Source organism: Aythya ferina (genome assembly GCF_964211825.1).
Source record: "Aythya ferina genome assembly, chromosome: 5".
Lineage (NCBI taxonomy): Eukaryota > Metazoa > Chordata > Aves > Anseriformes > Anatidae > Aythya > Aythya ferina.
The window spans coordinates 25,114,191-25,126,657 of NC_140301.1; the positions used below are offsets into that span (position 1 = coordinate 25,114,191).

The following is a 12,467-nucleotide window of genomic DNA, read 5'->3' on the forward strand; positions in this document are numbered from 1 at the left end:
CCCTAGTATGCTAAGGAAATGCATATTACGAAATGGAATGATTAACACTGCACCAGTTGCTGTTCAAAGAGTTACGTATTCTGAATGCTTTAATAGAAACTTTAAAAAGGTATTGTTGCAAAAATCATATGTTTTGCTGGGAATATATCTGGTGCATTCTCAAACAAAAGTAATAATCTTTTAATATTTTTGTCAGTATGGTACCACGTCGCATTAGTAGCATATTGTGAATAGTCAAAGCAAATGAATGGATACAATGAGTTTTACAGCTAGCCTTCCAGAAGTGAAAGCAATGCATACACCAAGGAGTTGTGGGTAGTGAGAGAATGAGATTGTCCTGCTGATTGGATGCAGACAAGCAATGAGTAATTCAAGAGCTCACAGTCAAACAAACTGCTTGTGGCACTACTACTTGTACCCAATTACCAATTCAGAGAGAAAATAAAAAGCAGTTTCAGTAGAGTCGGGGTGGGAAATCTCCAATTAGCACCAATTAGTGAAGTTGCTTCCTACAGCGGAATTCTGGGGCCGTAGGAAAAAAATAATCTCCCAGAATGCCTGGTGGAGGCATTTATTTACCAGGTGATGGGACTCCTGAAGAATAACTTGATGAGGATTTGCGCCTGTGGGACTTGAATACAGATACTACTTGGAACTTGCCTGCTCGATTTGACTGGTCAATCATAGGCTGTACTATTCTTCTTCTGGCATTAATAAACCTGAAACAGAATACAAAGAATAGCAGTCCTTTCATCAGCTTGCTTCTGTGTTTTGAGAACACCTCTGCCTGAAAACTGACAGGATTTTAGCGCGGCACAGCTACGTGTTTTGTTTCGTGTTTCTTTTTTAAAGAGTATAAATTCACTTTAGAGGATTTTCCTCTAAGTGCCCAGAAATCGTAACTGGTAACATGCTTATCTTACTAGCTAGCTTAAAGCTGGATTTGCCAGAAGGCTTTAAAGAGTAAACGCAAATGAAAACTTGTGTTTAAAGACAAATGTTTCTTTAACTTCTTAGGGTAGCTTGGAACCTGGTTAAAGTTCACAGGCTGCACGACTATTTTTTTTCCCCCCTCCATCACAGGGATTCAGCTACCCTTGCAGCTGGCCATAAATGAGGACCAGGCTTTGCCACTCCGTGCTTTCACAAGGTATTGTTAGGTCAGCAGAGCCATCAATTAGGCTGTCTGAAGTTTTATCACCAGCACAGCAGCAATAAGTGCTGGCCCAGAAAGACTTCTGCTCTTCTGCAACTCCTGCAGTTGGAGCCTGTAAAGGCCGGGGTCGCCGCGAGGTCAGTGCCAGCTGGGGGCGACCTCTGCGGCCGACCGGGGACACCCAGCGCACGGCACCCGCCGGCCGTAAACCCAGGCACCTCTCAACTCGTTAGGAACAGCGAGCCGCAGGTACATGTGGTTAATATTAGGCCCAAAATAACTTTTCTGCACCCCCCCTTCCCTCTCTCAGATCAGGCCCTGTAGCTGCGCTGGGTGCTGAGGCTTTTGAATGCCAGGGAAGGCAGTTAGTTGGCTGCGGAGCCTGGATTTAATTTCGCTGGTAATCCAAAAATAAGTGCTTGCGTATTTCTTGTTATCTTAATGCACAACAACCCACATTGGCACAAACTAAGGCAAATTAATTTCGGCAAAATAATTTTCAAAAGTACTTTTTCGCACCGTTTCTTTCAAAACAGGGCAATTTTCTATCACTCACAAGCCACGCTTGTTTTTGTCCCCCTTCTTTGTGTTTGAGAACACTCCGGAGCTTTTGCGCAGGTTTTGTGTGCTATTTCACAGTTCAGACTTTAGGCTGGTGACCCTTAAGGAGTGCTAATGAAGTTGAATACTAGTGTTTAATCCTCTTCAGAAATACTAACATGCCCATCATCCAAAACAGCCTCCAATAATTGCCATTGGGCCCGATCCAAAGCCCAGCCAAGTCTTTCAGTCAGGAACTGAAAACTAAGTTCATCTGCTCATTTAGTAAATTGCTGGCCTTTCTATAGCATAAACTCCACAAGCCCTTTTGTTGTGCTCTCCTCCCACCCCCCTGCCGAAATTCCGCTGCAGATAATGAAGGATGGTACACCTTCGCTTGCCTCTCCCGTAATCACAGTTGTGGAAATTTCATTAGACAGATGCATAAATGCTACAAGTAACACTAAAACACTCTTTTGCATCTCTCTGTTTACATCCTAAAGATGTTCTTTATTCTTTAAGAAAAGTATAATTCAGTTGTCAGAAATGTCATCCTGCCTCAGAATTAGTCATGACTTCAGGTATTAAAATAAAAACTCAGACACAGTCGACGTACTTGTTTATTCCCTTCTGACTGCAGCGCGGGAAGGCAGTTCTTACCTTAGCACTATGATTTCTAGACATGTTTCCGTCCTTAAAGACAAAGGTCTCCGATAGGACTTAATTTGCTTAGCTGCTTTCCAGTAATGTTACTACACTGACCAAATGGAGCCTGACCTGAACCTTCTCTAGCCAGTATGCCTTTTATCAGCTAAAGTTAAGGCCAATAGAGATTAACAGGAAAGCCTGATAAGGCTGTTTTCTCTTCTCCTATGAGCTTCTAATGGTGTATACAGATGGCAAGGTTTTAAAGAATGGAATGAATGCTTATTTAGGTCTGTAAAAAATCACAGACAACAGACACTGCCTCCCCCTCCCCACACACACACTTTTCATCTTACTAACCTGTTTTCTTCAATCAGACCACTCTTCACGGAAACCAAATTGGTTTTTATTTTATTTTATTTTATTTTATTTTATTTTATTTTATTTTTATTTTATTTTATTTTATTTTATTTTATTTTATTTTATTTTATTTTATTTTATTTTATTTTATTTTATTTTATTTTATTTTATTTCATTTTATTTTAAACCCCAACCACTTTTATTATTTACATCTGGTAGTCCCCTTATTTATGTCCCTTTCCACTTCCCTGCAAACACACCCTCAGTCACAGGGCTGCGAAGCATTATGGGCCTTGGCTCTCAGCGGGAGAACTCGACACTGTCTTCAAACAAATAATTAAGGGGAAGGTTAAAGGTTCACCCAGAGGTCATATCTTTGGATACTCCTCAGAAAGTTTACATTAGTAAGAAATGGGTGCCCTCTGAAGTGTTTTTTCAATGGGTTTGCACGACAAGGCAGAACATTAAGAAAATTCTATGTCCTGAAAGGTTTCAGTTGGCAACTGCTTTACGGTCATGAGTGGGCAAATTTGGATACTTTGCTCTGGTCCTGCACATTTGACAACCACCATGGCATAAGTCTTTTGGATATTGAAATACTGAAAATCTGGGATATTGAAAAAAACTTGTCCAACTATTCACTTCCCTTGTTCTGTTTCCCTGATACGAATAATGGCAGCTTTTCAGGGTGAAGTCTATATAGAGACATTTCTTTTGGAAATTTTTGCACTAATTATTTTGGAAATGGGAATTAAAGCCCTAATATTGAGTCCCCCAATCTTTATTTTGCTACAGAGAAAAATAGTAGTAAAAATGATCACATTCATCCAGCAATTTTTTCCAAATAACAAAAAAAAGCACTTTGCTTTGATTTCTGGTTTCACTGTATCTCCATTTTCCTGTTGCGCATGTGAATAACTGCAGGTGCAAATGATGGCCTCTAGACCAACACCACTTTGAAGAGAAGATACTCCATCATATTCTCGGAAAGATATAGGGGCACAGGGGCATTAGGCATCCAGATCATTTTGAAATTCCATTCCTGTGGTTTCTCTGAAAAATCCTGGCCAGCAATGGCATCAATTATATCCACCAGTGGGTATGTCTGAAAAATTGTACTTGGAATTATTTATTTGCAAAATTGCAGGTGCAAACAGACATACATTTCAGGTCAAGATAAAACGGGATCCTAGAGTCATAGCAGTAACTACATCACATAACGCATCAGCACAATTGGGAGACAAGGGCACAGAATGCAGTGTTTGTGGATTATTATGTGTCCTTTATACTGCCCCATAAATATGCACAGTGCATAATAGAGACATAGAAACCACAATCCCTGCCCTAGTCTTTACTTTTTTTTTTTTTTTTTTTTTTTTTTTTTTTTTTTTTGAATCCCTCAGGGAGTCATCTCTAGGGCCAAAGTAAAGCAAAATACAGCCTTCTGCACAGCACTTCAGTTGGTGTATTGCAAAAACACTGTGATGTTATTTTGGCACAAACGCCTTCAAAAGGCACTAAAAGATAGGTTAAAAAAAAAAAAAAAAAAAAAAGTAGAATGCCAGTGCCACTATTTCCAGCATTACTCGGAACCCTATAAAAGAAGAATTCACAGCTCTGCTCCTGACACTAATTACCTGCCTGGTTCATACCCTTCACCCAGAGGCCAAAGATTGAATGGCCTGAAAAGATGAATAAAATCTATCAACAAGACATGGATTTCTTTGTTACTCTTCTGTTAATAGTAATTCCTATAATTTGGATGATAACAGCGTTTAGAGGACCCAGTGAAGCTCAGTTGTACTTCACCCCATGCTGCACAAACACACTGTCCAAGAGAACTCACAGTCTGAACAGATTTCTAGGCAAAGCTTGGGGGAGAGGAGACGCCTTCTCCCTGTTTGCAAAGGGGAACTGAGACAGACGGAGATTAAGTGACAAGGCCAAAGTCATACAAGAGATCTTTGGCAGAGCCACACTCCCAACATAGATTTCCTCAGTCCTCTTTCAGCGCTTAGTACAATCTGCTATCCATATGCTATCTTTCCTTTGTTCCCCCAGATTAGCAGTCAGGCACACTGGCAGGGGAGTAGGGAGAGAGTTCCCATTGCCACTGTTTGTACCTTACCTGCTGTGTAGATAAAGAGGGGTCATCAGCCTCCGGGGCTGAGTCGATACCTTCACAAACTCTACATTCATGTGGTATTTGGTCCTCGTTCCAGAATGATAAATGAGGTATGTAATGTTGAGAAATACATGTCATTGACATAGTACTTTTAATGAAAATCTCACTTCCAGCATTTTGCAAGTGACAGATTACCAACTCCCCTTATTCGAACAATAGCCATTTGAAATGAAAGTTTTCTGCTTTTTTTTTTTTTTTTTTTTAATTGCTACCTAAAGCAGCCATATATATTTTCTATAGCAAAAGTCTGTCTTTCTTGCACAAGTAGTTCTGGTAACTTCAGTGGGACAATTTACAAAAGCGCAGCCAACAAAATTTGGCTCAAAATGCACAACAATATGGACTTTCAAAAGAAGTAATTTCATTTTTTATCCAGCAAAAAACAGTAGAGCAGTAAAGGTACACTAGTGAATATGCAGTGTAGTCTGGTGATTTGGTAGCCCTAGTCCTAATTGGTTTCTACCATTGCTAATTAGCATGACAATATAATCTAAATATATGCATTTAATTACATCTCTTCAAATAGAGCCTCGGTTTTCTTTGTCCAAAATAAACATGTATTCTGTATTTTATAGGAAGTTCCTTAATTAGTCTTCTTTATATATTTATCATATTTTATCTCAAGTCCTATCAAATGATGTTAAACTCACATTTACATAATACGTTTAATATTTATAATAAGTAACATTCAGATAAAATTGCAGAGAAATATGTCTGCAAGTGCAAAAGAGAACAAACAGCAAATAGAGATTTCTTAGTCTGCTCGTTCATGTCTGGCACATTCAAAAATAATTTTGTCATTGTTTTTACTGTCTTTTTGTACATACAGTGAGTTTCAAAACACAAAGACTACTCTGTACATGAATCTAAGTAAGAGTAATTTTTAAAATGAACTGTTAGTGACTGTACTGATTGGAAATCAGAATTAGAAATATCTCCAGCTTAACTCTATGGTTGTCATGGAAAAATCACTTTAAGTATGTAGGGTCACAAAAATCTTGTTTCAGGAGGTTGAACAGCATGAAAACTTAGGAAACTACAATTCATCTCCAAGTTGGAGTCTAACGTGAACTCAAACAGAGAGTTCTAATTCCTATCACTTGACTATACATCTCATGTCTCCTGTGAGATGAACTGGTACAAAACTGAATCAGTCTCCTATAGAAGAGTAGACTGCTCCTTACGAGAAACTGAGGAACAACATGGGCCACCAAGTACAGCTCAAAACTTTTAAATATCAGTCCTCTATTTTCACTTAATATTTCCACCCCAGAAAATGAGGTGTTAAAATACTGGATTTATTTAACAAATCAGCCACTGCATTAAATGGGTTCTCAACTCTATGTGAACAACTGAGAAACAAATTAGTGAGATAAATTCAGTGTCAGTTATCTTAAAGGATTAATGACGAGGAAAGTTTTGCCTCAGTTCAGATTTTAGCCCAAGAAGACATTTCTGCTCATTCGCTTGAAAATATACAAATACTGAGTGAATATTGTCACAGGCTTAGTCATAGCAATAATATAAATAACAGTAACAACAATAATATAGGGTTAAAATTGTTTATGCACAAAACTTTTAGGTACACAGAGGAACAGGCTAAAAAGATTTTTCAAAAACCTTACAAATCTAGATGAGACGCTCAAATTTTATTAAGCCTAGGTAAGTGGGAGCTGAGCTTGATGAATAAATTGGGTTTAAGCACCTGCTTCAATCTGCTGAGTAAGAGCCTAAAATTCATTCTAATAAATAATTCAAATGTTTTCACCTTTGCTGAGAAATCTTTGCCAAAAATTATATCTCAGTATTTGAACTGTGAACATGTTGGTGTTTAGCCCAAGAGTATACTACATTGATCCCTTGTTGCCCAAGAATGCCCTAATTTGGAAGGGAAAATAAGCAATGGAATATATTTAAGTCACAAAAAATGTTTTCATAAGTAACCTGGAAAATTACTTTTTTTTTTTTTTTTTTTTTTTTTTTTTTTTTTTTCTGAAAGAACTATTTTAGAAATCTTGAGTTCAGAGCATCTGAACGTATGTATTAGAAAAGACTAATTTTCAGAAACATTTTATCGATATACTCCATCTCCTTTGTACCAATCTTTGTTGGTCATCCAAACTTTTATCTGAGCAAGTACAATCTAGTTATCTTACTTAACTGCTCTCTCCGATATGTATTCTAAACTGACAGAAATAGGTTTAGGTGTACTTTTGTACATGCGTGTACAAAAATGGTTGAAAAAGCCCTTGTTCATGTTTCACTGAATCTGTGCTGCACCTGGTTACCAACACTTATTTGCAGCGTTCCTTACAGAAAAGTAAAAAAAGCTGTTAGTCACCTGGAAATGAGCCATCTAAAGAAAGTTTCCTTACACCCCAAATACTGAGATATGGAGTCACTTCCATGACTAGGAAAGAGGGAGGGACAGGCAGGTTAATTCCCTGACAAGACTTCACGTCGTTTTGGTTAGCCTTGTTAGAGAAGAGGGCTTGTGGGCTGTTTAAACTGACTTTCTTAAGCTAATTTTGGTATCTCACATCTCTCATAGGTGTGATTCAGAAGACCTAAGTCAGCATCCACAGTTGGTGGAGGGAAGGCTCTAGATGACAGCGAGCATCTAAGCTGGGTGCCTAACAGCTCAAGGCAGGCACTAACAGCCCCATAGACCTCTGCCACATCTTGTATGTTTATGTTGGATCTTCTAAAAATACGTTATGCCACCAGGAGTTGCCAATTGCTGAAAACCATAGATTTGCCCATCCTGTACTTGTGAGACTGTCTTAAAAAATTTGAAATTTAAACAGCGTTCTTCTTAGTATTTACATTCCAGGTTTTTGAGTCATTGTGTCACATTTTTAAACTGCTCTCCTCAGTCACAAAATCTAGAAACTTACTTGGAAAGATTCTCACATAACTGCTGTCTCCTGAAGTTGGGGCCTTGAGTTAACATGAAATAACTTGAGCCTTGTGATAAAATCATGAGAATTGGCAACAGGGACAGCTATTTACCTCAGAGAAAATATGTTTCTTTAAACACATGACTCTTGGTTACTGGGTTACCTTTTCAGATCACAGGAAAACGACTTGGCTTCTGCCAAGGCCCTGGTGTGTTTCACACCAGATCACACACCCTGGGCAGCCATGCTCACATGTGCTCCAAGGACTGTGCAGGGCAACACTGATTGCTGCCCAAAGGTGCCTTGGCAGGGATGCACCGCCTTGCCATGCAGACTCTCAGTGGGGTGCAGCTATAGGGCTCCCTGGTGCTCCCCGCCACCGTGAGAAACGTAAGACCTGCCAACACCCCACAGCCTGGTCACCACCTCAGCACTGTGTGGCCGGAGCACTGCTTCAAGGGTGGGCTGGGGCACCATGGCCACTAGTGGTGGTGCCTCTGCCATGGGGCACGGCAGCCTCCCCTCTGCCCCAAGGGCAAGGTGGTAGTGCTCTGTTTTCACTTGGTGCAAGTGGCCAGGGGGATTGCATGGCCCTGGACAGTACGTAGGCCATGAGAGGTGGGAAGTGAGTTTGGTAGGCGAGGGTAGTGAAGAACCATGCCATACCTGCACATGCAAAAGGATAGGCACACTTTTCCTTACAAGCTTTCAGAAAAGCTCAACTTTGGTGGAAGAGTATCCTTTTTTATGCCCCTTAGATTTCTGGCTTGTAAACAAGGGCCGCTCTGTGAGTGAAACCACACCTACAGCCATGCAGCAGTCTGGCAGGCCCTCATTTCCCAAGCAATGCCTGTTACTCTTCCAGTGTGCCATCAGATTATTCATATATGGCTATTTATCATGCACCGTAAAAATGATCTTTTAAAGATACTTGAAAGGAAGGGAGGAGACAAACAGACATACTTCCTTAGCTATTCATATCTTACAGATAAAATGCAAAGTCAATAGACATAAGCTGTAGTATGTAACCTCATCCTGTACTTGATTTATTGCAGATGGGAATCAACTAGAAACTGAATCACTTTGAAATTTTTATTACTGACATTAAAATTCCAGGTTTGTATACATACATCTTGTGGAGATGCTAAATACAATTTTAGCTAATTTGACATGTGCTTTGACTTGCTGGCACTTAGACGTCCATGTTAAAGGTGGATAACAAACCTGCTATAAAATCTTAAGTAACTCATGCATTTAAAGATGTGTTAGTTTATTATATTAAACTCATAGGACAAGATTTTTAAAACTGATGACAGTCCAGCAAGCTTGAAAACATAATCAGCTTATTCAGCTTCTTACATGGGAGTTGAGGACTCTCATTTTAGCCAACTTTTTCAAAAAGAATTGTGTAGTTTTACAATATCACATTGAAGCATTAAAGTAACTTACACATCTTTTTAACTGTTTCATACTGAGTTTTTTAGCCAACTCTAAATTAACACGAAAAGGAGAGTTGTCAACAAATTTAGCATCTGTTTAACTTCCCTGATCAAATTAGATTAAGGTATTAATTCTGCTTTTCAGTGGAAACTACCTAAGTAGCAACCTGCCAAAAATACATAAAGGTGTTTAGCAATTATGTACTGGGTATGTTTGAAGAGATCAAGGTGCACTCACATGTCCTGTGCTATGGATATCTCTGATTAGCTTGTCATCTTCTCTGAAGAAGATGTAGCCCAACTCTCCTATACTATGTAACAGGCCAGCTGTTAGCTGTCTGTCAAGCACCTAAAGTGGACAAGTAGTCCAGGAGCAAAAATGTCACTCCTTTGATCTGGCAAGGAGCAGCTGCTGATTTATAGAGTAGGACTTTGTTCTTCCGTTCTATTTTACTTTCTTTCCTAAGGCAGAACCACAAAATCCAGCAGAAAAAAAAAAAGTGCCGTTCTCTGCAACATCAACAAGCTCTGACAACTGCAACAGGGTTTTTCTTGGCCCTAACAAAGCTCTCAGGCATCTCCTTTGACGCTCACCTTTTTTTTTTTTTTTTTCCTTCTTCTTTTTGCAATGCGGTAGTTATTGTTTAATTCAGCTTCTGTAAATGGAATGGACTGTGGCCAGCAAGCCTGGGGCATAAACACACCTGTATGAAAGAAGCCTTATTGTAGCAACCATCTACAACCAACCTGCACATGCACTACCAGTTCGTGAGTTCAGAAGGAATGTTCCATTTTCCCTGACAGTAAATTTTGCCTTAAGATAACAAATTTTTTTGTACCCACTGTCCTGTCTTGACCATGAAGCTTGTACATTTTTTCATTGTTATTAAAATCTGAAGATAAAAAAATATGTATTTTTCTATCTGTCAACCAGTGGACCTAAGGAAATTGCATCCAAAGAGCCCTTTTTTAAAAAATCACAGACAAAATAGATTTATAGAAATACAGTGCTGAAAGTTTGAGAACTACTGATCCCAAAGATACCCTTTCTGTTTCAGAGACAGCAATGCAATTGTAGCCACCTCCAGCTTATACTGTTACAGATTGTCCTAAAAATAAAATAAAAAACTGTAAAACATGTATTTATTAAGAAATAGAACTTGATGCAACTAATTGGACTGTGATACCACAGCCCAGACTAAACGCTCTCTTCAGTTCTTTCAGGCTCAGGTGCTGAATAGATGCTGTCAGACAATCAGTGACTATACAAGGTGTTAAACTCCTGCCTCACCTACTGGAATGGCAAGGAAGTTTTCTCTGTTGCAGCTGCCCCTTTATTTCATTTCTGATCTGTTTTCAACTTTATTAGCTGAAAAAAAGTTTTACGGGCCACAAGAAAAAACTGCAGTATAATGCTGGTGAGCTGGAAAGGAATATCTCATGTGCTTATGGATTGGGAAGTGAACCACACAACAAGCTATGTATTGACCCTGGTACATGTCTGCACACATGCTGTGGTCACACTTCTTTATACTGTAATTTTAAAAACAGGCACAAAAGGTTTACAAAAACAAAGAGGTGAGGGTGGTGGGAGCGTCAAGACTACAAGGTCTTTTGCATATATGTTATCTTGTGGAAATAAATAAGAAATGTTACAGCCAAGCCCCAAAGGGAGGCAGGAAAATGATGATGTACAGGATAGTATAAAATGGTATATTAAAAACTGAGCTGTCAGTGGAACAATAGAATATTAAGCAAAAGACCATAATAATTGGCAGATATTTAGCTGTAGACATCTTCCTATGGTTGGTGGGTACTAAAATGAACATGAGAAGAAAGAGAACTAGTTAGGTAATTAGAAGTCATGGGCATAAATAACACATGAAGTATAAACAACACCTACCCCCCATTTTATATCTCTTATTCAGGTATACCTAATCAGCTCTCAGTAAGTCATACCTATGTGCTGATATCGCTTGTGTTTTGGTCTTCATACTGGTTACAGGAGATTCAACTTATGTTAATCTTCCTTTTCTCTCTAGATACAGAATCACGTTCATTTTTCTCCTTTAATTATTCAAATACTGGTAGCAAGTCTTTTATCAAACCAGAGGGTCTGATGGCTTAGTAGCTAGAGATGTGTCGGCACCACAGACATCATGGATTGCAGCCTCCATGTTACAGAATACTTGCTCCACAATGACCGAAGATATTGCCAGCATAAGTAAGGGATGGCTATATTGTTTAAGCATGCTAAAACCAAGCAGAAATTATACCTGTCCTCCCTGTGTCATACTGGCAAAGACTTTACTCCATCTCATCCCATTTTGTGTTCTCTATACCACACAGGAGTCATGTAAAAATGCTTTAAAAACATTTTTGAGAGTTTGTTAGTACATTAATGTGTTCCATGTACCCCTGTGTGTTAGTTACTATAAGCCAAACTAGTTTGAATCATGGAATTGAAAAATTAAACAACCTCTGTGGAGCTGTTTGCCTGTCACTCTGTATCTCAGGCTCCTGTACTTTCAGACCAGAGCTTCATCTCCCCCAGGGCTCAGCTCTTGCTCCCCAGACTACCTTGCTGGCTTACCAGAGATAATTGCAAACTACATCTGGCAAGTCAGTGATAAAGCTTGCTGGTGCTCTGCAGGGGTCCTAGATGGCTAGATATGGTGTGATTGAGGATATATATATGAATGTTGTACCATTTCTCGTCACTATGCAGTTTCCATTCTTCTGAACAAGCAAAGGACTGAAACTGGGAAGAACTGTGCTTTCTGAAGCACTTAGAAGGTTGGGTTCCTCTGATTTCAATACTCTCGTGGCTTATGGGCAGAGCACAGCACAGGAAGAACCTCTGCTCAAGTGCACCACGTTTAGGTTACTGAGTTCCCAAGCTAGAGAGGGGTCTATTATTATTATTATTATTATTATTATTATTATTATTATTATTATCATCATCATCATCATCATCATCATCATCATCATCATCATCATCATCATTATCATTATTATTTCTTATTTCTTCTCTTAAAGGACAGATAGCTGGAGAAATACCTCTTAATGTAGTCACTGCCATTTACATACCTCATGTGAAAATTAAATCACACCACAAAAAGAAACTTGAAACTGAGCACATACTTCTTTGATGAAAACTGGCCAGTTCTGTAAAGTGTTCCACTATCCCATATTTTACATACAATTGAGATATCTATTATGAAATGAAGCCCAATCTATAT

General features: G+C 39.0%; 1 protein-coding gene across 7 annotated transcripts in view; it reads right to left on the reverse strand.

Moving 5' to 3' along the window:
• MEIS2 (Meis homeobox 2) overlaps positions 1 to 12,467 on the reverse strand; it is a 171,910-nt gene that overhangs the window by 5,732 nt on the left and 153,711 nt on the right. For 5 of the 7 annotated variants that reach the window (XR_014693993.1, XR_014693994.1, XM_084522349.1 and 2 more), the window contains one exon: positions 661 to 719. Coding sequence is in view for 5 of the 7 variants with exons in the window: in XM_084522349.1 (XP_084378475.1) it covers positions 661 to 719 (59 nt within the window). In the remaining 2 variants the exon portion in view is untranslated. Of the gene's footprint in view, positions 1 to 579; positions 720 to 12,467 lie in introns of all 7 variants that reach the window. The other 2 variants (XM_084522346.1, XM_084522347.1) reach the window with 1 other exon arrangement.